This window comes from Pangasianodon hypophthalmus, chromosome 1 (assembly GCF_027358585.1).
Source record: "Pangasianodon hypophthalmus isolate fPanHyp1 chromosome 1, fPanHyp1.pri, whole genome shotgun sequence".
Classification (NCBI taxonomy): Eukaryota; Metazoa; Chordata; class Actinopteri; order Siluriformes; family Pangasiidae; genus Pangasianodon; species Pangasianodon hypophthalmus.
The window spans coordinates 26,669,412-26,697,383 of NC_069710.1; the positions used below are offsets into that span (position 1 = coordinate 26,669,412).

Consider the following 27,972-nt stretch of genomic DNA (forward strand, 5'->3'; position numbering starts at 1 on the left):
ACAGGCGAACCATCCTATTATATTCATTGTATTTATACATATCAGCATCACGTTTGAAGTATGAGTGTTTGTGTTTAGTGCTTATAGCACTCCTCAACACTGTCACATAGTCCAAACCTCAAGTTTAGTTTTGTAGACTACCTGCCTCTTGTTTTTGATCAGTTGGTGAACATTTGTCTACTGTACCACGGTCAGCATCTTTAACTGTTCTGTGCTTGGACTGAATTCTGCTTTAACTGTAAGGCAACTTAAAAAAAATACATGGACAATTGAGTAACTTTTTAAAATAAAAGTGATATTTAGTGAAATTCCAGATGACCTTTCATGTAATTTTAACTAATAAATATATAAAATACGTATATATGTAACTTCTGTACAAAAAAGTTTTCATTTACAGGTTAATTCTTGACCTGTAGCTGACTGTAGACTTCTAATCTAATCAATAACAAAATCTTCTCAAAGTCAAAACCATGTAAATGGAGCACATGGAAATGTCCATATGGCCATATTCTCTCCACAATAACCTTTCATTTAGAAGCCAAAGCTGATTTCTCCAGTTTTTTCTCTGCTCTCTATATCATCTCATACTGCTCATATGAAATTTTGCAAATAATCTCAGAATAGCAATGCCAGCATTTGATTCGGTGTAACTAAATGGACATATTTTGTCCCAACAGACATCACTGTTTCACAGTCTGGTGCTCCCAACTAGCAATACAATTCTCAGTACATGTGAGTGACTTCCCGAAGGAAAAATGTCTTGAAAAGACTTTAAGGAAGCATGTGTCTGTGTGTTTTTGCTTGTTTCCACGGTTTCATATAAATAGTAGATGGATAGTAAATCGAGAAACTCTACTGGTTTCACTCCAGACTAAAGAATGAATGAAACCACAATTAACATAAACATCCAAAAACTTCAGTAGAATTGAAACTGATCTGAAGAAAGCAATGAAAAAAAAAAGATAAAATCTCTGACAAAATATTTCCAGAACCCATGAAAGAAAAACAGCATAATTTCCACAACCTGATCAGGCATAAGCATGGGTGAGTCATCCGGAAGAAACATTCTGAAATCTCAGTGTTATGACACACACACACACACACACACAGACACAAATATATATATATATATATATATATATATATATATATATATATATATATATATATATATATATACATATCCATTTTCTGTACCTCTTATCCTGCACAGGGTGATGGGGACTCAGGGGACACCCCATTGTCTTTTTTGATAGTTTTGTACTGTCTTGTTTACTTTATGTAATGATATGTAGTCTCCTGTAGTTCTGTGTTTGGTTTTTATGTAGCACCTTGGTCCTGGAGGAACACTGTTCTGTTTCACTGTGTACTAACTAGCTGTATGTGGTTGAAATGACAATGAAGCCACTTGACTTGACCTGCACACACAGTCACACACCCATTCACACACTATGGACAATTTAGCTTATCAGCCTCCAACGTCTTTGGACTTTGTACAGGTTTTGCAGCTGCTATTATTCACAGTAAAATGGCTGTAGTTATAGAAGAATTCTTATATATAGCCTGTATATATATATATATATATATATATATATATATATATATATATATATATATATATATATATATATATATATATATATATAGAGAGAGAGAGAGAGAGAGAGAGAGAGAGAGAGAGTACAGTATACCTCTGGCAACCACAGCTGCTAGCTGAAAAATGCTATTTAACGAACAGCTATACCACATATATAACAGTAATTCTATAACAGCAAACACAAGGTTTGGCTGTTAATTTTACAGCAAGGTAGTGTATTTAATTGTAATTGTACATTAATGTAAATAAACAACAGTATTTTACCATAAAATATACAGGAAATAAAAGTTATAATTCTATCATCATCCAAAAACTAGGTTTTTGGTTTATTAAGTATGCAAATATATGTAAATATATATTGAACAGATACTGTATTTTGAAGGCATATTTGCATATTTGATTATATTAGAGTATATTGAGGTCTTTTGCCAAATGTGTAATACTCTCCAAAACACCAACGTTACTCCATTTTAATAGACAGATTTGGAAATTGAGGAAAATGAGTTGATTCTTCTTTATATGTGGAAACTCTTCTGGTTTTAGCTGTATAGGGTTGTAATTGAAGTGGCTAATGGTTACTCTGTACATTTAATTAACTTTTATTTATTTATTTATTTATTTATTGCTAGGTTTGGAAATTAAAACATCATATTTCCTCCTAGTTGTATATTCTGTAAGTCAATATTTTCCATGCGGACCTAATTAAACTGTTAAATACTTTAATACTTTAACTGTTAAATAAATCATTCTCTAAATCATCCTAATGTTTCTGGATTATGATCAACAGTTAATAACCTTTAATAAGGTTAATAACTTTTTTTTTTCAGAATTAAAACATGGTTATGTGTGAGTATAATACAGCATGTTAAGTGATTTTACTGAAGTTTAACAAATATTCCACCATTAGGGACATTTACACAAAGCTACTCAGCATAACATGTTTTACCAAATCTAGTTTAACCAAAGACCTAGATAAATAAATAAAAATAAAAACACTCCATTGGTTTGCAGTGATTGTTACGCTAGTGTATTAAAAGGGAAACACTGTCATGGTTTTGGTTGATAACACTCCCTAAGATTGTTTGTTTTTAATGATCTCTTAATTTCACACACCTGATTTGGAAAGCAAGTCTTCAGGAGCATCTGAATGTGAGAATCAGGTATATTTGGTTACGATTTCAATAAAACTGCACTACACTATTTTAAATGTACAATGGAAAACAAACTAAAAACCACTTGTACATTGTAGACATTTTGTCAAAACTTCTTATTCTAATTTAATAAGCATATCCCTGTTTTCTTCTATAGAAAATTTATTAAATATTAATGCTTTGCACTGTTTTACGCTATTGCTTCGAAAGCTTTAGTCTATAATGTGCTTTATATTTATAACCCAGCTAAATATTAGACATATTTCTCGACATTATAGTTTTTATTTATTTATTTTGCTTAATATTTTCCATTCCCTCCAATGGAAACAAATAAACTTGCCAAATTGGTGTAGCAAGGAGTTCTATAAGGCTATAATTGCATGCTCTAAATCTCATTTATATTTATTACTCTTCACTCATTCATCTTCAGGAATTGCTTTATTCTGGTCAGGGTCACGGTGGATCCGGAGCAAGAATACAACCTGGATGGGACTTCTTTTGACAGGTTGTTGTTAATGCTGCATTTTATAAGCATGTGGTGCAGTTTGACTGCTGTAACAGAACAATTTCTAAATAAAGTATATCTCTGTCCAGCTTGTACATCTCTAAATTTGATGAGGTGCTTTATTCTACATCATTCCTTCAGCTTTACAGCAGGAATGTGTAGAAGGAGGTTATTAAGAATTATTAGTCCGTACAAGCTTCATAAATTACACCTAGTCAGGTGATGGAGATCAGCAATGCTCAGTTTTGAGTTTTTTTCTGATCATCCAATGCAAACACCCTCCTGCCACGATAATCTTAGAGCAAATTCAATCTGCTTAATTATTTATTGTAGTTATTAGGTTGGTCTGCAATTACCAGTAGCCTTACATGCATGTGTATTTTACATGCAATAATTAAAATCTTTCAGATAGCAAATATGCTTAATAAACAGGGTTTATTAAAAGGTCGAAGTGATGTATTGAGCAAATATTTAAAAAAAGAAGATAACTGATAATAATTGCAGGAGATGTAAGAGAAGGAGAAGTGAACATGAGCAGCCTCTGGTGTTTAGGGAAGGTATTAACTTCCAAGAATATTTTCAAATGATGTGAATTGGTGCAAAGTATGAAATGCAATTTGTAATTACAAAACATGTAACTATGACGACAATCTTCACAAACTATCAAAAAGCCTAGGGTAAAAGTGATATAATGCTGTATTTACTAAAAGGTAATATACATCTTTCTCACTACTTAACCCCTCATGACTCATGACATATTCTTCAGTTGTTCACCTTAAAGTATGTTATTTATTAATGGCTACGACTTATTCGGTAACTTCAGTGAAATTAATAGAAAAGGTTTGTAGTTAATGAGTGTGAGTGTAAGTCTGGTCTAGTCTATAAACAGATCTTCAGTGTTTAACGATGTGATGTTTTGTACATGAACTGTTATTGTAGTTAGTACATGAGCAGAGTTTAGCTTTAATCTACATCACAATTTATCACATCTTAAACTGTGCAATTTTGCACATTATAGAATGTGAAGTGTGAAATGCGAAACCTTTTACTGTTCTAAAGTGTTCGTAAAGGCTTTAAACTGTGCACCTGTGCATGTAAATAAAAAAAAATACAAGAAAGAATAATAAACAGTAAAAAAGCATTATTTAACACCATCCTTTTCTTTAAAGACTGCATCAGTTCTCTGAAGTTTTATGAGGAAATCAGCTTGTATGTCGTTTCAGGAATCTTGGAAAGCTTACAAGTTTTTTTTTTTGCACACTTTGGCTCTTACTTGCTTCTGCCTCCTTCCAAACCATGGACTATTTCTTAAAATTCTTAAAAAAAATGTTTAACCAACATATAGCATTTCTCTGCAACATGTTTGGAAAGCTAAAATTACTCTCTTCTACTGACACATTAATTCAGACATCACATCAACTCCATTTCCCAGAATTCTTCATTACAAGGATTATCAATTGATTCGACCCATTGTCTTGCTCTTATGCTGCCTTCAAGTCCTCCTGGGAAGTTTGTGCATATAAGTTCAGAGGCCATGATTATGACATGGTGTGTGTGTTCAAGTGGCTTTGGTTGGAAAAAATGGACAGTGTGAGAAAAAAATTGGGCTTGAGAAAACCTCTTTTGTTTTAATATATATTTTTTGTATGATCAATGAAAAGAATAAAAAAACCCCCAAAATTTCCACTTAAATTTTACTGTCACATACATATCGCTGGCCTCCATGACTTTTTATTAGTGACACACACCTCAACTCACAAAGTCAGGTCTTAGAAAAAAAATACGATTTTCAGAGATGACATTGTGGTGCTGTTCACGTTGTAATTATAACATTTCTGGCAAGGCAAGCATCACACCCTGGACTTCTGATCACATGCACACCTGATTCAAATCACTGGTGCAATTGATATAGACAGCTCAAACATCTGCTCATTGCAAAGTATCACTCCTAGCTCATCACAAGTGGATTTACCAATCTGTTATCTCTGAGTGCACATTGTTCTGGTTTTGACTTTGATTATATAAGTTATTGAGTTTGTTTTGCCTGGTATATGTGTACTGTCTGATCCATTCACACTTCTACTGCTGTGGCTTCTCTTGCCCTCTGAACCTGCCTGGTTTGTCCTGATGCTTTACTTCTTTTGGAGTTTCTGTACTTATGGCTCACTTTCTTGCATTGTCTAAGGTCCCACATGGATACCTGAAAGATGTGCACTTCCCAAAACAGACACACAATCACATCTGGATACTGAAGATTTGTGCCGAAGAACTGTTGCTGCAATCATAAAGATGTTCTTCATTCCTAGACTCTTACTCACAATATGGTCATACTGAACACCCTTTCAACACCTTTATTACAGTCTGTCTTTACTACACCTGTGTACTGTAATGATTTATAATCTCAGTATCTGGTGTCACTCATAGGATGAATTTCTTTCTGAGTCTGGTTCCTCTCATGATTTCTTCCTTGTGTAATTTAGGGAGTTTTTCTTTGCCACTGTTTTTCTTTTCAAAGCCTCTGGCTTTCTCATTAGGGATCTAAATCTACATCTGGATTTCTTTTAAGCTGCTTTATGGCAATGTCTATTGCTGAAAGCGCTATACAAATGAAATTGCACATTTGCACTGTTTGTTGATAGACTGAACCCTTCGCCCATCAAACCCTTTAATTTCAGCTCTGTCTTTGCCCTTTGAATTTGTCTGTTTTGCCAAAAACCTCCATTTGCTCCATTTGTTCATGACAGACCACATCATATAAACATCTAAGACTAAATTTATATAAGAAATTGGAGTGCTTAAGACTTTTGCTTAATATGTATAGGAATATTCAATATTTAGGGACCTATGTATAGGAAATAATAAGCCAACAGCATCCAGCATGTCTTAGGAAAACTTTTATTGGATCTGAATCTTTGGAATGTACGTTGAGCTAAATTGATGAGAGACAGTAGACATTGGTGATTTTCCTTTCATGATGCAGAATGTTGAAATACAAAACATTGATTGACAGTTTTTTTAAGGCCTTGCTGTTTTATTCAGATTCGTCTTCCTACAACAGCAATTACAGAATCAGTATTGAAAATAAAAGTTTCTCCCCTTCTTGTGTAAAAAAAAGAAAAACAAATTAGCACAAATTTTGAATGACAATACAAAACCAAAGATAATCAATCAGGTAAATGGGAACTTTACTATAGGAAATTTGTATACCTTTTTCAATAATGAAAACATCTCAATAACCATATATTTCAGAATTATTTTACATATTCTGAAACTATAAAAAAATGAACACTGTCCTTTTTTAATGAAGATTTTGTTTTTTACAAATGAATGCTATAAACACATAAACCTCTTTAAATATATCTATCAGTGCAACATTGTTTCTTTTTTTTCCTTGATGCTACAGTATGCTTTCTTCATTAAACCTTGCTGAAGCTAGTCCGCCTTTAGCTTCAGCTAACACACACGTAGCATTGAGAAACGGGGTCATGGCATTGCAAACTACTGGAGATAAATGAATAGAGAACGTGTTTGCCACAGAACACAGCACAGCACAGAAACATACCAAGAAACCTTTAAAATATGAGTCAGTTTAGGTGTGAGTGTGTGTATGTATGTGTGTGTGTGAGAGAGAGAGAGAGAGAGAGAGAGACAGAGAAAGGGAGTGAGGTGGGGTGCTCTGGGTTATACTACATGTGATATGAAGTTCTTCGGTTTTATATCGTTTCATGGTGTTGAATGACAAGCCAGCATTTCATGTTTTATAATTTGAGTCAGTCCTTCATATGCTGCTCTCTTTTTATTAAGTCCAGTGCCTTATCCAAATCTGAGCTGATGTACGTCCTCTGTATGGCATATGCGGCCCTGTGTGATTTGAGGCAACAGTCCTTTGGTACAGATGCAGGGGCCAAAGTGATGATTCCTGTATTAAATCATACACAAGGCAAATGTCATGCTTATGTGACGATAGCATTATCGTCACACCAACCAACCATGTGTGACATCATCGAGGATGAGGAGGATGAGCGCAGTCCAGAAGACAAGGCCAGTGGTGAGAGATGTGCTACGCTGGTTCGCCAAACACAAAGACGATAGCACCATTCTTAAACACATCCCATTCATGAGTCTTACGCAAGACAGATGACGACAAAGTGCATTGGAGGTGAGAGGATGATTTAAAATGCAGGAGAAATGGTTGCGGCTAGGATGGTGATGTTGATTTGTTTGTTTCTGACATGATGGCAAACATTCAAAACATAGCTATAAAGAGAAACGGAGAAAAGAGATTGGGGTGCACCTGATTTTCTCCCCCCTTGAGATCTTAAGCCTCAAGGATGATTGTAACACATGTGGACAGATGTGATCTGTAAATGTTTGTGACATCTTGGTGAAGTGTAAGCTCAAAGTGTAAGCACTTATGGAGCCTCATCGATGATCCATGGAGCATGTAACTTGTTGGAGAATGAGTGTCAGTGTGTGTGTGTGGGTTTGTATTTGTGTTTGTGTTTGTGTGTGTGAACCACCAGCGTTTACCACATTAGCTGCATTTCTGGGAAATGTGATAAAATAACCAAACGGGACTGAAATAGCACACGTTTTCACCTTCACAAAACAGTCAGACGATTGTATTTACAACACCAAAGAAAAAAGGGATACTGCAGCTTCTTTTTTGTCCTTTTTACTCATTTTCTTTGAAAACGGCAATAAAATATATTAAAACTTACTGTATATACAATATGTGGGCTCTCAACATTAAAGCGCAATGAATAAACCAGGTCATGTTTGCAGGGTCATGTGACCAACATATTTGTTTTTTTTTTTTTTTTCCTCCTTTGTTTTTGTGTGTTTGTCTTTGTTCCAGAACTAAAGGGATGAAAGAAAAATTCACAAATCAACAAATGAGGCCAAGAAAGATGTACCAAAGGCACTGACTGAACCACACCCTCAGATACGTGTCCCATTATGGGTTATCAGACGTGGTTCATTTTGGATTTTTTTTTTTTTACACATCTCCTTTAAACACAAAAAAACTTTAAAAAATGTTTTTTTCCCTCCCAGACAAAGAAAAAAAAGATAAATATGTATAACATTTTCATATATTGGTCTCAACACCAGCATCCGATTGTAAAAATGAGCAACTGAAAAAATAATAAAAAATAATAAAATAATAAAATTAAAATAATCATCTAAATCCTCTGTACATATTCTTTTTTGTTTGTTTGTTTTTCATCTCCTTCAACCTCAGATTCAATGTTTTTGTACACAGTGTCCCCTACTGGTAGGTTCTGTTCACTGCAGCTCCTGAGAAAAGCACGGCTCAGTCCCAGTTCTCCTCCCATTGGTTCTCAGAACCTCAGAGCCTTGTCCTCATCCAATGGGAGAGCGCCGTCTGTTTTTTTTTTTTTTTCAGCCCGCCTCCCTGAGGAGAGGTGTCCTCTAATTGGTTTGCGCCTCATGCTTCTGAGTATGAGTTCTGTGAGTTGAGCTTGTCCTTCTTTAGCTTGACACCATCCACCAGCTCAAAGTTATAGTTCTCCAGGGCAGATAAGTTCCTGTCGGCCATGGAGCCGTGCGAGCAGGCGCAGTAGAGCACCACGCCGCAGATGGCGCCCAGGAAGACGCCCAGCGCGCTCATGGCGATGATGGTGATCAGGATAGGGTCCAGAGTATTCAGCATGTTCCCTGTTCCACTGATCTCTTTGTTCTCGACAGTCTTTGGGAAGTTGGTGATGTCCACAGCTAGAGAAGGAAGATAAACAGTAGAATATTATTTATAGACAAAGAAGACTGCATGGGTAAAGATGCAATAACTGACAACTAAAGATAATGATCTGGGAATTTGTTGAGAGATTTAAGTCAATCTGAAAGTCATACATTGTATAAATTGAATAAATGTACTTAATGTGAAAATATAATTAAAGCTGCTATAAGTGATTTTGGTAAAAAAAATAAAACTTAGGGAAAACTGTTTTTACATTTTGATAGCTATCTCTAAAACAGATGATCTAAAATAAAAAATGTATTTGTGGCTGTCCCTGTGAATGTCCCACTCTCTGCAACTGAATAATAAATAGTCCTTCTGTATTAACCAATCAGGAAACTTCTCTGCAAAGAGGCAGTCCTCCCTTCCTGTCAATTCTATTTTACATGCACGGACAGTCCATATAAGGCTATGTGATAAATAAACAGGAAGTGAGGTGCTAGTGAAGTGTGATGGAGTAGGAAATAAGTCAGATGTATTGATTCAACAAGATACTGTATATCTTGTTGAAGAAAAGGCAGACAAGACTGGGGTTTGACCAAAAGTTCCAATACACTACAAAATGAAGTGCCTGAGAGACCTCAGTGATATTAAGAGCTTGAAAATTGGTGTTCACTTTTTTCTGTTTGAAAGGTAGTTATTTTGTGAGTTTGTGTGTGTCTTTGGATGGAGGATATGGAACTGAAGGGAGGAGGTGGAATTTTTCGGTAGCACATCAACACCACTTACAGCAGCTTCTTTGTACCTTAATGGATAACAATTTTTTTTCTTTTTAATAACACCATTATGTCTATGTTGTTGTTGTTGTTGTTGTTCTTTTGGTTGCTCCCGTTAGGGGTCACCACAGTGGATCATTTTTGATTTGGCACAGTTTTCACGCCGGATGCCTTTCCTGACCCCAGTTTTATCCAGGCTTGGGACTGGCACTGGGAGTGCACCGTCCTGTGCAACCTGAGTGGCTGGGGTTGGTTCCCTGGCCAGGAATTGAACCTGGGCTGTGACAGTGAGAGCGCCATGGCCTAACCACTAGTCCGCCAGGGACCCAATACCATTATGTCTGTATGTGGTGTAAATTCAAAACAGGAGACTTACGGAATTTACTGAAGTCTTCAGGTAGCATGGGTTCTGTAGGGACATCTGGGTCTACACACACACACACACACACACACAAAAAACACAGATGATAGTTATAGTCACTGACAGGCACTGCATGTAGGCAATCATTTGCCACTTGAACGAAAACTATCAAAGCTTAACTCAAATTTAACATTTTATATGCATTTAAGTCTATTTGACTGACAATTCAGCATGCAGGCTGTTTACTGATCTGTAAGAGCTTTATGGCTGCCTCACCTTTGCAGTCCGCCATGTTGATTTCCAGGATTTTAATGTCATCCACAGCTATGTCTCCCAAGCTCTGTCCCTCCACTACACCCTCTATCACCACCTGATAAACACAAAAACATTTGAGAGTTCAGTTCTGTGGGAGTGTATTCATTACTCCACAGTATCTCTTCTGCGCACAAGTGCAAAACAACTGCCTCACTTGCCAAGTGTGTATCATATTTCTTACACATTAGAAATATGGTGGATAATGACATTAGATAGATTTTTGGTATATCTATCCAATACACACTCTCATACACACACCTGGTAGGGTTTGCTTGAATGTGGGATCAGCACACGGGCCTCCCTCCAGCGGTTGCCCTGATGTCCGCTGACGGTCCAGAGCAGCACGTCGGCTGTTTCACGACCGCTCTCGTGACGCTGCTTGATGTGCAGAGTGCCAATGTGTGAGCCAAACATGTGGTACCAGAAGGAGAGGCACAGATCCGAGTCCTGACCCGAAACAGCCGGACTGACAAGCTGTGCCACTTCTTTCTTCTGTGTGCCAGTCGCTAGGGTGTAGATGAAGTTTCCAGAGCCACCTGGAGAGAACCAATATGAAGTTGAGGGAATGATGATTACCTACCTGAGATATAATTTAAAGAAAGCGATTTCCAAATCTGTTCTATATTTGCCTGCTAAATTGCGTTGGTTTGTGTTCTTGTAGTTTTTGTTAATTGTGAGTATCTTTGTGTGTTACCTGTGTGGTCCATGTTGGGGCCAGTGTTTAATGTGGGTGTGCCACTGGACTGAATCTGCCACCTGTAGCTGCCCCCCTCAGACGTCCAACCACAGAAGGAGGGGTTGTTTGCCCAGCCAAAGTCACAGGCAAACCACAAGAAAGCTACAAACACACAAACACAGACACTTAGAATCACAAAGACAACATTATATCATCTGTTCTGATTCTCTCATCCGCTTTAGTTAAATTTTAGTAATTTATTTACTCTAATGAATTCTATTACTCTTTAACTTTTAATACAACTGAGAAACAGCCAGCTTTCTGCAGTATTGAAAGCTACGCCATTAGGGGGCAGTAGAATACCCTGCTACAAATGAGACAAAATAATACAATTAAACTGATTCTTTAAAAAGAAACATCTTTAAAAAATGCAAAAAGCTGTCACTGATTATGCACGATCTTGCATGAGATGCAAGATCTTGTGAGTGATATTTATATGTGCATAATATTGATGAAACAGGCAGAAGGTGTGAAATCGAGGCAGTTTAATACAGGGCACACTCTCTTCTGTGTGACAGGAGGGAAGACAGGAAAACAAGAGAACAGGGGAGTGTAAAATCCAGGCAAGAGAGAAAAACAGATAAAAGACAAACGATGTCGTTGCCTTTCTTTCTCCAGACACTATGAAATGCAATAACGTGAGGATTCAGAGTGGCTTCTGCAGAGTATTTGCTCAGTGAAGAGGAAAAAATTTTCCATTAAAAGCCACAGCTAAGGCGCCTTGCCACTGTTCCTCAAAAATACCGCTATCCAATTAAAAGTTATTTCTCTTTTTCCATCTCGAGAGGATTTAGACTGCGGCAGCGGAAGGCATTGGGCAGGAACAAGTTTCATCAGAAGTCCAAAACTTTCTGAATCCTTCGCATAGCAAATAAACCACATTCAAAATGGAATAGACAGACCTGTTCAATATTAACACATCCAGACCACACACATGCTTTTGGTTTTGTTAAAAAAAAAAAAAAGAAAAAGTTAATTAGAGAGCGCTGGATTGTCCTGTCCTCCCACTCAGTTTTTGTCCATTAGCATGCAGTTTTATCTGTGTTAATGCTGAACAAGCTGAATTATAACAGCACTCATTAACAATTATGAAACTCATAAATGTTCATGTCTACCTACAGCTAAGCTAAGGAAAGGACAAGAGTATAACAAATAATGTGAAAGCCCATACAACTGTTAGGCTGTCTTACCTGGCAAGGGGCTCATCTCTGTAGTGGTCTCGGGAACAGTAGTGCTACCTGCGCCAGGGACAAAGTGAAATCAGACACACAGCTGGATATGGACCCAATTCACACACCTTAACAACTTGCACAGCTTAAGGATAACTTAAGTTGTTAGTAAGTTCCTGTTAATTGATTAAAGGAGCAGTATGTAATTTTAGAGCCTTCTGCAATCACGGTGAAAAAATTAACAGTCATTCCACTTCACCCAAACATCCATACCCCCTCTTTAGAAATTATGTTTGCTTAACGAGTTAAAAAAAATGCACAGAGCTTAACTGGGGGTGGGGCTAAATTACGGGCTGGAAAAATGTACACAGAAGCCTGAAACAAAGAAATGAGTCAGACTGCAATGGATTCCAGTGAGGCAAATAACATATTTCCAATGCAGTATTGAAATTAAATGTTTGTCATTGGTCTAGAAAATAATGAAAAATGTACAAACTGCACCTTTAACTTTGCAAGTGACTTTTGGATTAACAATGGATTAACATGTGAGGCAGATGGGCCTCTCATTTATCTAGAAATGAATGAAAAATTACAACCTACAAAATTACAAACTCCACCTTTAACTTTATAAGTGATTTTTATATTAATGCTAGCAATGCAGTTTAAAAAAATCTGCCTCCCTTTAATATCATAGGCTATGTACAGCTGTTAACACACACTGCAAAGCTGCTGCAAACAGGACAGAGATGGCATATAAACAGCAGCTGAAAACATTTAAGTGTCTAAAATTATGGGTTTGTTCAGTAAGCATAAAGCTGAATCAGTTAGCATTAGTGATAGGTGATATAACGGAAGCAATGACCCATGAATGTGCTCAAGTAAGCCTGCGTGCATGGGGTTAAGTATGTGGAAAATGTGAAAAGGGCAACATGCTTTGTGGAATTAGATTAGCCAGAATATGCAAGTAAGGAAAGGTTAGTTTTTTTTAAAGCTAGTTTAGCGTGTATAGTTAGCATGAAAGGTGTAGTAAGGAAGGGCGCAGGCTCTGCTGTTAGCACCTGTCTGCTCGTAGTCATCACCTGTTCCACTGTGACAGTTGGCTTGCTCATCGTCACACTCGTCGGATGGTGTGGTTGGGGGGACGGGCAGGGTGGGTGGCACTGTGGGTGCTGGAGAAAAAGAGAGAAAGGCATTATTAAATGAAGAAAAATCATGACATGAACACAAATCATACACTAGCTACTGAGTGTAACAGCACCAGAAGCCTCTCCCGAGCCGTGCATGTATGTGTGTGTGATATGCGCCAGTGTGTGGCGTGTGTCTGGGTGCTGAGGTTTGGCTCTGCTCCTGTGGGTCCTGGCAGCCTGAACAGCTCCACCCAGGGCTCGGTCTGTGTGTGAGTGTGAGGCAGACTTGGGTCTCTCATTAGTCAGATGTGTGTCCTGCTGCCTGTGGCTCTGCCTGCTTATGCTCACAGCCGGATTCCCTCCGTTTACTCACAACTTATAATGAGAGGCTCCTGAGCCTGCCAGGCTTTCAGCAAGTTAGCGAGAGAGTGAGAGAGAGAGAGAGAGAGACGGAGAGACCAGGAAGTGAGTGTAGGCAGGAGGGGTTAGACGTGATCACTGAAAGTTTGACGGGTCAGAATATCCTGCTGTTGGATTTGTTCATAAACACAGCTTTAAAAGTTTATCTGTTCAGACTGATTTGAATGATTTGAAGTAGCCAATAATGTTACACTGCAACAAACAGTGGATATTTCATACTGTATAATCCACACATCAGGGGTGTCAAACTACAATTTATGAAGGACTCAACAGATGAACAGATGACACAACTTGAAGTGGGATGTAGAATTTGAAGAAGAAGCAATGCATACTTCTCTGTCTAATCTTCTTTAAACATTCTATTTTCATTAGCAACTTTTTTTAACAAGACACTAGTGTAGTCACTTCACTATTCAGACCCTGTGAAAGGCTGATCAGACCCTATGAATCTATGAAAGTCTCGGAAAAAAATAATACTTTCCTGATGAGCTGCCTTCTGCTAGATAAATTAGTCAGTGGAGTCACTGGAATTATGGCCAGTTTTTTTTTTTTTTTGCATACGTTGATCCTTTCTGCTACAGTATGTTTTGAATGCTTGGTTTGTTCTGAGTGTGAAACTTGGGTTAGTTTCTTTCTCTAAATTTGAATGCTTCACATTGGCTTTTATTTATTTAGCTGCAGTATTTTTCGCTGTTTATACAGTACATAGTTAGATTTTACATTTCTCTGTGTAAAACTACCATATTCAAATGCTTTTGCTGCTGTTAGGCCAACTCCTAAATGACTTCCTATTTGCTATATATGGTCACTACATATGGTGTAAATTAAATGGCATTCTAAAAAAAAAGTCCCCAATAAGTTAACTACATGAAAAAAAGTGATAAAATAAATGCCTTTTACATGAAGTGACAAGGCAATAAGTAGTTGCAGGACCCTTTATTTCTATAGATTTATGAGTCAACTAAAAGTGATGCAAGGAATATTATATGTTCCATTCTTATACATTTGTATACAATCACAGAGATTTGAATAATATTCAAAACACATAAATCTGTTCTGACCGCTTTGGTTACATTCTAGCACCCTGCTGTTATTCTTACAGGTACAGATATCACCCATGTGTGTATATTCCATGATATGTTATACTCTCACTGTGCGTCTGAGACACAGAGAGAAAGAGTGAGTATATATAAACTGTTGTGAATTGTCCGTATGTGTGTGGTGCGTGAGTGTGTGTATTGGCTTTGCCAGTGAAAACAAGCTATCATCCAGCTAAAGCCCACAGTGGGACGCCGTAGCTTACATAAGCCAGCTTCAGTGATTCCAAGAAAGCCAATATGTAAATCCACTTAATGCTGTCTCAACAGAGAATGTACTCCTAACAAACCTAAATGAGCTCAGAGTGAGAGTGAAACAGAGAGCAAGGGGTGTAGAGTGACAGAAAGAAAGGCGAGAAAAGTGAAGGAGAAGAGCAGATAAGTACAAAGAAGTCCTGCATCCACCCTTAATGACTTGCAAATTAAATATTTTTTCATAATTAACATGTGATCTTGAGTGGCATCCAAGATTTATTATTTTGTAATGATATTCTGAGTTATTCGTTCATCAGCATGTTAGTCTATTTTCACTTTGGCTAATGGTTACCTACGTTACTCACAATGCTGTTCAACTACCAGCTGATAGTGGTGCAGTGGGAATTAGCCTTTGCTCTTCTGCTTGCATCTCTTCCAAAAGAGAGCGATGCAGCAGCGCTTTAGTACTTTGGTCTGTCCAGCTCTCTCACCTCTTCACCTCATCTGTACACTTTGCTCAAACGTATCAGCACCCAAAGCTTCAACGTTCATGCTAATACCATCGTGCTTGTCTTCTTGTAGATTGCTAATTAGCTAAGCTGAGTCTATGCCGTAACTCAGCGTAACTGCGCTGTACAGCTGCACTGCATTCTGGGACAACCATTTGCTGTCTCCCCTACTTCTACAGTTGATTTTTCAATAACATGACATTGAACATCATTGGAAAATGATGAGTGAGAAAAGATGTTCTTGATCTTTTGATGAAACTTGACTGTTGTCCTTTATGTAACTCTATTGTGCCTGCGTGAGCAATGTCCCCCTGTGACATCAGTGCAACACACTACTGCTAACTTCTCATGGGACTAACATAAATACAGCCACTAAACATGTCACAGATATTTCAACATAAACATATTTAATGTGTTTCAGGGTGGGGTTTTCCTTTAAAACAGAAGGATGGGATTTGCGGAGGATGGACTGTATATCCTCTCTGCTCTTTAGAGGGTCCCTGTCATTAGGGAGGGCCATACACTGATGCTTATTTAGGCAAAAGAAATCCTTTGATGGTGCATGTGTGGGACAACTGCACTAATCCTGAAGAAAGCTGAACCCCGGGGCTTCGCTTTCTACCCTGTTGAGTGGATCCGCTCAAGTTCAGCCAGGCAGCATCTGTATTTATTCCTCTATGGCGAGAGACCACACAGTGAGATTTTCAGCTGTTTTTATTTCTTTTTAAATCCCTTTAGTTTGCCACTGATTTGTTTGCTTTTCACATAGAAATTAGGACATTATGAAAGAAAATGAGAGAGTGACATATACAAATAAAAGAGAGACATAGAGAGAGAGAGAGAAAATATACTATATGTAGACATACCTTTAAACTCACAGCCCAGCAGCTCTAGTCTCAGTCCCATGCCTGTTGGTGTAGCTCTGTCTGGATAAACTCTAATAAAGCGTGTCAAGATGGGTTCCACTGTCCTCAATACTGGTGTATCGTAGTTCATATTCCCCTCAAAAAGCTGCACAAGGACAGAGGGGAAGAGCATAAAAGGGAGAGCGTCATTATGATATAAAGTATACACGTGAATTCAGCCATACATTTCAGTGTTTTCTTTATTGCTGTGAAAAGAGGAAGCAGTGGGACAGAACTGGGAACAAAACAATCAGAAGCCTTAATCCAGTCAGTGACTGACATCTGAAATGAACGTTGGAGCAAAAGCCTGCTAGCTACCAACACAGCAGGGTGTATCGCTCGGGGAAATCTCCCATTGCCTTTCACTTCACTTTCAGCAGACTCCTTCTCCATAGTGGAATACCACAAGAGAATGAGAAACAGAGGGAGAGAATTAAAGAGAAGGAGAGACGCATGCTCCGGTAATGAGAAAGGTCTACAACAGTAACGCCATGAAAGAGAATTAATGGGCTTCACTGTTAACTTTTCCTGTCTCCTTCAAGCTCGGATAGAAGGACAGAGTAGAGGATGAGAGAGAATAGAAAGGAGGTACTGTATAACTAGGACTTCTAAATCAGCTACAGAGACCCCTATGCTAGATCTCTGCTGGTGTATTCTGACAGGCATGAGGTGTTTCTTCTCTTCGCTTTTCCTGAGGGCAGCATGGCTGAACAGCATGCACGATGCATACCAATGAGGCATTAACACATTTACAGTCAGCTGCTGCAAATCCTCCTTCCTCATCTTTTTTCCCCATCCACCCTACTTACCAGAACTGCAAAGCATTTTGTGCATGAATCAACAGTGAGTGGAAAGGGGCAAAACTTTGAAGGTAATTTAACTCAGCATACCATAAGGTATTTTTTTTTGGTATTTATAATAAAGCAGATCTGAAACCTATGAAATCAGTGGTCTGATCTGAAAATTACTTCTCCTCTGAGAGAATATAACATTCTCACTTCTGCTCTCTCCCCTCTGAACCCACTAACCCTCCCCAGAGATTCAGCCTTTCCACCAGACACACTCACACACGCATGTTACATTCTTATTATATGAATAATTTAAAATAAGATTAGATTAAATTTAAAATAAGAATAAGATTAAAATGTACTGCATGGGAAAATGGTCCAAGATTTCCAATTTCTCCAACCGTTCAACCTTGTGAGACATTACAGTGGTTTGGTGCTGTATTTTTCCTCTAGGGAGGGATGTAAAAAATATTAACTGTGGGAATGCCAATAATTTTGTTTTCAAAAAAAAAAAAAAAAAAAAAAACTGCACTCCTTGAGAAGCTTTTTATGTTCAGAAAGGAACTGTGTTAAAATAAATCTTTACAACATCCTCATGTGTTTAAGGTCATATTATCAATAAGAGCATGTATAATTTATTTTCATGAAGGGTACCAATAATTTTGCACTTCACTGTACCATGATATTTAGGGTTGTTAGGACTAGGTAAAATAGTACTGCCACATCTTAAAAAAAAGAATAAAAAAACCCCACAAAGTAGAAAACTGATCTCAGTGATGAAGTGAAAATGAAATGGCTAGTTAAAAAAAAACAGATCTCAGCATGACTGTTCTTGTAACAGAGGAACTGCGAAGTGTTATAACAGCACAAACACCTATACTCACAATGCACATAATACATTACAATAATCAAGATCATATTTGATAATTATGAGTTTGTGCATTTTTTCATATAATAAAAATTTTAGATGGTCATTATCAGGATACACTAATAATAACCAATATGTCTTTTTCTTTTATATACCACTAAACCCCAGCACCTTTTCTTCTCACCTTAGGCTTGTTGCTGTTGGCCTCCATCACCATCTTCCAGTCGGAGCCGTTGTTGCTGTAGCCCAGACGGAACTTCTTCATAAAGACCTTGTTCTCACGGTGCTTCCCTCCCTGGATGATCAGTCCGCGCACAAGTTTCTCCTGACCCAGGTCCACCTGGAGCCATTCATCCATGTATGACTGCGGTTGGGGCAGTAGGGTCCATCCTGAGCGGCTGGTCAGTAGCCGAGCATTCTCCGGCACCCAGCTGCGGTCCGTGTGTGAGGAAACAGTGATCTGGTCATCGGTGATCAGACCTGAAACCATTCCCAGCATGCCTGAACATGGGTATTCTGTTTGGACAGAAAGAAGAAGGAGGGAAGTGAGACACAGGTGGAAGCAAACAATGAGGAACTTGGGCACAACAGTGTTTTCAGCTGATAAAATGCAGAGAGATGAACCATGGAGAGAGAATGTATTATTGGCTGTCTACAGCTGTCTCAGTGAGCTTTGAAGAAAAAAAAACTTGGATGGAGCTCTGGATGGAGCACAGAAGGGCATCTGGAGAGACGGAAACATGAGAAAGAGAGCAAAGAGACAGCACCCAAGAGAAAATGAAGACACAGCATGCACAGATAAGCAGTCAAGCCCCCCTTCCTTTTTTCTCTTTCCTCCATTCTCTCTCGTTCTCTCGCTCTCTTTTCTGACCCCTTGCATATTAACTCACCCGCCTGCGGTGTTTGTCTCCAGGTATCTAATTAAAACTTTCCTCTCCTCTGGCGCTTCTACCTTTCACATCTGAGCTTCTAGTTTTCATGCACCAAGTTTCTCTCCCCCTCCTCCGACCCCTTTCTTTTGTCTATGATATTCTCCCACTCCCATTTGGCTTGTTCTCTTTTTCTCCTGTTTTCAACACTATAGCACCTTAATGTGGTGTGTAATCTGTACACATGTTTCCATGTTTCTAAACCTTTTCCCATTCATAATGGGCCTGTTTATCTATTTTCAGTTCAGTTCAATTTTATTTGCATAGTGATTTTTAATAATAGACATTATGACAAAGTAGAAATCTGGATGCAGATTTAGATCCCTAATGAGCATGCCAAGCGGCGACGAAAAACTCCCTGAGACGACATGAGAGAGGAACCTGACTAATCTTCTGATTATCAAACATTCAGTATACAGATGTTGTAGTGAGTGAAAGCAAGTGTGATGTTCAGAAAAAGGGATGTTCAGTATGAATGTATAATGAAAAATGAGCACAGGGCAGTCTTTATGATTACAGCAGCAGTTCTTAGGAACAGTCTACAGGATCCAGGTGATATTATCCACTAATGCGCAGGTGAATCTTGGACATACAAAGGTTTTGGGAAGTACAAATCTTTAGGGTATCCATGTGGTATCATCCACAGGAGAAGTTGAGTCTTAAGTTCACAATCTTTGCAGAATGTATGGAGTCTAGAGTAAGTACTTATGTACTATTCTTGATGTATTTATTCGTATTTAAAGGAAAATTTCCAGTCACATGCACTCTTTATGCTTTGATAAACGCATAAGCCACTCTTTAATTAAAAAAAGGGCTTTTCAAATTCATGACCTGCCACAATATTATAATCTAAAATCAGTTCAGTTCCTGTGAATCAGGAAAGCATCAGAAACACTCTGAGATGTGACACAGATGGACTTAATGCAGTGTGAAATACCAGTGCTGCCTGTGCAGCTCTGGAACGGATAAACGCGCTTCCCTGCGATTTTCAGATTTTCCAGTGTGAGCTGAAAACAGCAAAAAAAATTGCCCAATGATAGTGTCATTATTGATCAAAGAAATTAGCATTTTATGTTGGAATTTACTCTCAGAATCTGTTGGCGGTTCAATGTTAATATATATTCCTGGCTTTCATAACTGCACATTGTTTAGTGTACAACTGTAACGTTGTAAGTTGTCACTATAGAAACGATAATGTACCGAGTTTGCCCTAAGTCCATAATTAAAAATGTCCACCTTTTTTTCTAAGGGTAGAATTATTTGGATTCATTCCTTCTTGCTCAGATACATCTTGGTCTGTAAAAATACAAAAATATATATTAACTCCACGAAGCTGTATTTAGACCCTGTATTAAAGCGAGCGCATTAATATAATCCTGTGATTTGTAATTGCGGCTTGTCAAAGCTGCTGTTATAGACACTGAATCAACCCGTCAGACCAATCAAAATTGAGAATTCAACATTCAGTAAATAAAAAACTCTTCAAAATATCACATATATGTGTTAATAATGGAAGTTGTCTTTTAAATAGAAACCTACACCAAAACGTCCTCAGAAGTGACACTATTAAAGTGTGTTCGGTATGCACTGAGTTTGTTTTCCATTTTATTATCTGGTGTGATTAAAAATATTTGTACACTATATTCTCAATGTCAATTTGTATTTAAGACACTTTTTAGACTTATTAAAGTCAATAATTTGGATAATTCATGTTTTAAGGACCCAGAGACACCCTGACTCGTGGTGCCGAATGAATCCCTTTGAAACAATCGACTTATTTGTTCTTGTGGACACGTATATATGGAGTTTCTTTTAGAAGTGTTTTTTTGGGAAGTTGATGAACTGTGGGCACACGTGTGTGTGTGTGTGTGTGTGTGTGTGTGTGATTGCGTGAGTTGCCGCTCTGGCTGCAGTGATTGGGGTGGGTGTGTAGAGCGGGTGGCGGCACGCACAGATGGCCTTATTTACAAACAAGCAAAGGAAGTTTATTAAGGGCTGTGTGGATGTGGAACGCCTGTTTCACATGACATCTACTGAGCATGCTCATCAGCACATCACAGTCTCCGCGTACACTTTAACACACACAGCTCCGGTGTTATATACTGTGACAACCGTGCTTTGATTATACGTTCAGCTTTCATGTGCAGGGCCATCAACTCGGCATGGGTGGATTATTGTGTAAAGTGTACTGAAACTAGAAAGAATTTCCCCAGAGGTGGACTGAAAGGTTTACACTGTCATACTATATATCAGCACTTACAAATTAAAGTGAATAAATATATACTTTTATTGACACATAAATGGAAACCTTTAAATGATTTTAAATAAATTTCATATACTTACAAGTACTTCTTACATATAAATGAACCTGTAGAGCTTGTTAATGATAAGTATAGATAATACAAATAAAATAAGCAAAATGTAGATAATACAAATACAAAAATCTAAGTTGTTTGGTGGTGTACATTTCTTAGGATGATTTTTGTACGAGTTATCCAGGCTGTATTTCTAAAAGTTTGCCATATATACTGTACACTATACATGTTTATTTGAGAATTAGCTCAAATTTTTTTAAGGTTTATGAACGCCAAGCTGTTCAAGATGGCCGCATTATCAGAGGGAACCCACAGCACGCTGATGATGTCATAAGGAAGCCTGAGCTCTTGTGATGTGTTTAAAATGTGGCGCACTTATCCACTCTAAACATGGCTGCCACAGCTGGGCTCTGGCATTTCATCAAACCAAGTATACACACACACACACACACGCAACCAATACTAAATTTGCCCAGGAGTGTACAGAGGATAAAAATAGAGGCACTGAATGTAGGATGTATATTAGATTGATAGTACACACACGTCGTCTCAGCAGGGAGGCGCTCATGACATGAAAGGCTTCATAATCAAAACCCTGCTGAGGGTGGAGCCATGCCAAAACATGCAGATGAGCATGCAAATGAGAGCCGAGCCAGCTGGGACTGTGCGACTGGTGACTGAGGAGCCATGCATTTATAATAAGAATGTAACATGCGTGTGAGAGTGTGTCTGGTGGAAAGGCTGAATCTCTGGGGAGGGTTAGTGGGTTCAGAGGGGAGAGAGCAGCAGTGAGAATGTTATACTCTCTCGGAGGAGAAGTAACTATGCCTGCTGTGGACGCTATTCATTTTAAATGAAGAACATCCAAACATAAGAGTTTCGAAAGCGTAATCCTCATTAGCACATGAGGGCTCATCTATAATGCAGAAGCAACCCCCACATCCTCTGGTCAAAAAAGAAAAACAGCACACTCTTGCACAAATCTTTCAGTACAGCGAATAAACACTTCTCCTCACACATGCCAGCAGTATGCAAGAAATGTAAACAATGTAGATGAGAGATTTATAGCCCTTTAGAGAAGCACATGCACCAAGCATGGTTTCTGCCTTGTACGCTAATCTGATTTAAATTGTTACATATAAACAATATGTTTGACAATTCACAGCCACTTAAACTGAGGTAAATTGGTAAGGTCTGAGGTTTGGGCACTGTTTAACAGCCCTGAAACCCACCTGAGATCTTACAGCCGTACACTTCAAAGCGCAGGGCAATGCCCGTCTCCCACGTATAGGGTCGGATCCGGATGAAGCGTGTCAGCGTGGGTTTGGGCAGCAAGGTCTTCACGACATCTGTGGGGTTGGTGTTGCCCAGGAAAACCTGCCACAGAAGCAGCAAACCCCACATTAATTATTAACATGCTTTCTGGAGAGGATTCATCAAGGACAGTCCCCAGAAGCTGTAGCTTTCTATCCTATAAACATAGCAGCATAGGGAGACGATGCAGTAAATATGATAATAATTACAATAAACATTTTTGATAAATACCTCAATATTCAATATGTATATTACATGATGACAGTTCATATATATATATATATATATATATATATATATATATATATATATATATATACTTTTACATAACATTTATGAATGTTCCAAGAACAAATGTACAATTTATGGAAGAGAAACATTTTCTTCAACATTTTGAGTTTACACTAACGTTCCCATCATGTTATTTTTTGGTGTTGATTAATTTTCTATAACAGCAGCTATAACAATAGTTCGAGTTGCAAGGCACATCACAAGTTTATACAGTTTATGTTATAGTTACATTCTGTAGTAACAACTTGTATGATTTGTATGGCGGACATGCCACATAATCTAATAAGACTAAAACAAATATAAAAAGTTTAACAATTAAGGCGTAAGAAGAAATTTATTTAAAATTTATGGAAGGAGGCTCCAGTGTTGTTTTGCAGACATTCCATAACATTATATGTAACTGTAAATGGATAAAAATACGAAGTGTCATTCATTATCACTGGTAAATTGCTGTGGTAGAAGAGGGGATAAAAGACTTCAGGATATGCTGTTATAGGAATATAATTAACTTTTAACACATTTTGTTTTATTCCTTACCTAAATGGGAGTCTTGTGTGAGTAAACCATTTTCTAGATCACTTCAGGAACATTATTTCTGGAATGTTGAAGCCTAACCTTCTCAGAAACTGTTGAACACTTACTGAACATTCAGATAACTTTTTATGTTAGAAGGGAAGGGTGTTTACACTTTTGTCCAAGTGAGCACTTAAAATTAAATTAAACACATTAAATACAAATATACTGATGGTTTAAACAGGAACAAGAGGTTCCGTCAACATTAAAGCTAACCACTTTCAGTTCATTTATTTAACTGTAGGTGCTGTAAATGCTGCATTCTCTCACTTTTTACTGGTTTCTGAGCTTAACGAATCACAATCACTTCTAGCCAGTCTTGCTCTGATTGGCTGCATGTAGGCAATAAAGAAAGAAATAACGAAACAGACAGATGGTTTGCAAACAAAATATATTAGCAGCTACGATAAAAGTAAAACAACAATATTGAATTTTACACAGCTTCATAATTTAGTACTGGTTATGAATTCAGCTCCTAACATAGCCGGCTGTAGAGAGAGACACGGGGAGGCTTTGTTCTACTCGTCAGTGGTTCAAACGCCACAGAGAAAGTTCAAACCCTGTCCAATTATGGTTCTGTCCATGTGGTCACTGTGCTAAGTACAGCTCATTTAGTGGCTTTGTCAGATATCGTTACATCTCCCAGATCTAGTTTGAACTGACAGCTAAAGTGTGTTCAGCAGGGGAGGGAAATCCTACGTGCCAGAGGAAAGGAAAAGGGTTTGGAGGGAAAACCCTTGTTTTTCCTCTCTTAAAACATTACACACTTCTCAGACTACAGGTCATTGAATATACTCAAGAGCACATAAATGTGTCTGAGTTCATGCTTTATTTTTATTAAGGTCCTGAGCGTATTTACTAAACCTTGTCCAAGCGACTTGAATGCTTTTGACCTTTCAGCATGTTGTTATTTGGTTGAGATGAGAAGTGAGATAAGATGAGATGTGGCTGCATGCTCCATTCCTATGCACACACAGCTGTTAAATCTGTCCACTTGTATATGCTAATGTGCTTAGATGTATTTAAGGATGTCTGAAGCAGTGAGACTGTAATACCTGTAGTCTATCCTTTGCCACTATTCTCTATTCTCGCTGCTATCTCAGGTCTCTGGGTGCAGCTTGTCAAATGTGTGTGTGAGGCAGAGAACAACACAAGGAGCTCTCTTTAAATGTCACGCCGAAGCTCCATCCAACTGCACTAACTATTAAAAGCTTTTTTTGGAGAGCAAGCGGCAACCACAGAGGCAAACTGCAACCTCAGCGGTCTGCAAATGGGCCCCTTTCTCACTAAAGCACTTTAGAGCATCCAGAGAGAGAGAGAGAAAGAGAGAGAGACAGTGAGAGAATGGTCAGAACTGTAGAGTGAAGGCTTTATAAAAAGGGAATTGTGATTTTAATGGGGGTCAGGAAAGAAATTGGGCCTTAGGGTTTACACACAACAATACACATCCTCACACACATGCACAGACACACACACACAAACACACGCAATGACTAATCAACTTAAGTCTATTTAAACATTTTCTAACTTAATATAAGACAAAAGAAGAATGAAAGATGCACACCTACACCTGATATCTATTTGACGAGGGAGTCCTAATACAGAGTGAGGACCAGCTGCTCAAACACACAACTCTTTCCCTCACTCCTTCCATCCAAAAGCCTCTGTTTATTAATCCCTTTTTTGTTTGGTTTCATTCTTAAGTGATGAAATCCCCACCACAAATGTTGACATCATTCAACACTCACAAAAAGACAAAAAAACTCTAAATAAAAAAACTCTCTCAGCCTGTCTGGCTACTGTGGTTGTTTTGGAGTTGTTTTTAATGTTTTTTTTACTGCGCTTGTAAATTCATTCAGTCTCGGAAAGCGTTAGCATTCCAGGCTGAGGGAATAACGGAGTCTGAGAGACGCGAGTGAGCATGGTGGTCTTTATGGAGACGGATACGTCATGGATACTTCAACAGATGAGTTCTCTGTTGGCACTGACACTGACACATAGGCATAAAATGATACAGTGAAGTCTCTCCTGAATTAATATCTATACCAGGCTGTACAAGAGATATGCAAAAATCATCAGCATGATTCAGATTTATAGTTTCAGATACACATTTTATATAGCAATTGTCTTACTGCAGCACTGAGAGCTTCAGATCTGAGCTCTCCTGGGTAAAAATGTGAAATAGAACTGTAAAGGCATTTTTCTGAGCTTAATAATAATAGCTTAATAATAGCTCGATATGGAAGGAGTGAATCAGGTGAAATATAAGATAATATATTTTTTTCTCCACCACACATGCATGATGATGTAATCAAATATCCAATGACTTAAAGGTGACCAAAATTCATTGTATTTTGACAACAAGAATTTATCTTTTGTTTCTTAATGATTTATACTCATGAATCATGCACAATACTACCTGGAACTTGAACTATCAAGGTAAAATAAAAAGGTCAGTTTTGATTTCATACTGCCTTTAAATCAAAAGATGAAAGAGCATTAAACCAAGATGCCTGTGATAATATCTTCCCATATCTAATTTCCTTATACAGCAAGTATGTAGGGAATAAAACCTGATGAGGAGTGCTGTTATTGGAAAATAATCAATGACAGGGTGGTGTGATATGCCCAGTCTGTAGCATACTGTTACCACCCTGACGTTGATGTTTCCAGTAACAGAATGTTCATAACAGCATGTGTTTTATTCCTCTTATGCCACAGCAATTTGCCAATAATTAAATTTTTTTACTCATTAAAGAACAGCACACCATACCTTTTATCTGTTTATAGCTATGTTTAATGTTGTGGTTTGTGCCTGTTATCACTTATGTTATAGCAGCTATAAACAGTCATTCCTTCACCAGCCTGTCTTTTTCTCTCTTTTTAAGTTAATAAGGGAAAAAAACACAACTTGTCATCTTACAGAGAAAGAGCAAAGCCCTTCATCCTAATGCCTTAAAGGAATAGTTTTACCCCTGACTGTGACAAAGCACTGACACTGGAGACACTGTATTAAAAAGAGAGCATTAATATAAACTTTGCTGGAACTGCAGTCAGAGCTGCTGTTATTTAAAAATTAATCAACACCTACAGACCAATCAGAATCAAGAATTCAAAGGCACTGTGGTATAAGATGATCTATAACATAATTTCAGGGTGAGGGTCAGTGTCAATAAAGAGCTCGTACCTTCTGTTTGGAGCCTTCCTTCAGTGTGATCCAGTCTTCCCCGTTGGAGCTCACGTCCACCTTGTAGGACTTCACATAATACTTTTTAGTGGTCTCCTGAGAGATGGCACCTTGAGTCCCAATGGCTGAGACGAAGCGCAGGAAACCCAGATCAACCTGAGTAAAGAAAGAGCAAGTCGTACAGTTAACAGCATGATAGTATAGACGACTACTGTAAAACATGTCTAACGTGTGACGCTTTCATAACCACATCAGGGACCTAGAAGGTATGATTGATTTAATGAAGAGTTTAATAAAGGGTGGTGGTGACAATTTAATTTCCTGTGATAAGACACAGGAGCTTATTGGATAACTGGGAGATATGGGACTTGTCTGGCTAAGTGACTAAAGCAGTAAAAATGCATAAAAGAGGAGCGATTTTTAGATGTGTGCTGTATGAAAAGATGAATGCTTCATAAATGAATCATGAGCTCTGTTATCATTATGGAAGGATACCAGTAAGGAGAGAGAGAGAGACTAAGGGTTACTGGCAGAGACTGAATGTACAGGAAGCGTCTGAGCGTGTCTATGTGTGTGTTGCTGTTAGCAAATGTCTACTTTTGCAGACTTTGCAGTTTCTCAGATTTAAGACAGACCAAGCAGGAGCACGTCTGTTAAACTAGTGACACAGATAGACTCTCGCTGTGTATGTGCTTTATGATATTACCGTACATACGATTATATCCATGAAAAACACATCCCGTCTTCCCTGTCCTGTCTCGCTTCCTGTCGGCACACATGGACTAGACTGTACATGACCCGCTTACCCAGTGCTTAAAAAGGGATTGATTTTGCAGTTTGTGCTATTGGCTCTGTCTGATCGCTGGGATTAAACTTTCTTCTTGACTGTATGGTGATCTACCTCAACCCCAATAACATTACTGATATTACAGTTATGTATAGAATTAACTGTACATGGACAAAATGGGGCAAAAGAGCAAAAGTAGTGTGTGAGAGATTTCTTTATTAAATGTATGGGAAAAGGACACAACCAAGGGCCATTGGTTTCATCATTTCATCATCAGGACGTTGAGGTCACACCTCAGACCAGGAAGTCAAGTATATTTAACATTTGCACACTATGTCAAGGCATATTGAAATACTTGT

At 38.1% G+C, this 27,972-nt stretch overlaps 1 protein-coding gene across 2 annotated transcripts in view; it reads right to left on the reverse strand.

Annotated features, from left to right (window-relative positions):
• Positions 1 to 6,132: 6,132 nt before the first annotated feature.
• Positions 6,133 to 27,972, reverse strand: part of nrp1a (neuropilin 1a) — a 69,851-nt gene continuing 48,011 nt past the window's right edge. Inside the window, exons 7-17 of one of the 2 annotated variants that reach the window (XM_026944720.3) lie at positions 26,827 to 26,982; positions 22,694 to 22,838; positions 18,402 to 18,733; positions 16,523 to 16,667; positions 13,388 to 13,477; positions 12,330 to 12,377; positions 11,098 to 11,241; positions 10,662 to 10,939; positions 10,365 to 10,458; positions 10,104 to 10,154; positions 6,133 to 8,989 (exon numbers count right to left, since the gene is read on the reverse strand). In XM_026944720.3, the coding sequence (XP_026800521.1) occupies positions 8,703 to 8,989; positions 10,104 to 10,154; positions 10,365 to 10,458; positions 10,662 to 10,939; positions 11,098 to 11,241; positions 12,330 to 12,377; positions 13,388 to 13,477; positions 16,523 to 16,667; positions 18,402 to 18,733; positions 22,694 to 22,838; positions 26,827 to 26,982 (1,770 nt within the window). In that variant the 3' untranslated portion in view covers positions 6,133 to 8,702. Of the gene's footprint in view, positions 8,990 to 10,103; positions 10,155 to 10,364; positions 10,459 to 10,661; positions 10,940 to 11,097; positions 11,242 to 12,329; positions 12,378 to 13,366; positions 13,478 to 16,522; positions 16,668 to 18,401; positions 18,734 to 22,693; positions 22,839 to 26,826; positions 26,983 to 27,972 lie in introns of both variants that reach the window. The other variant, XM_026944719.3, reaches the window with a different exon arrangement.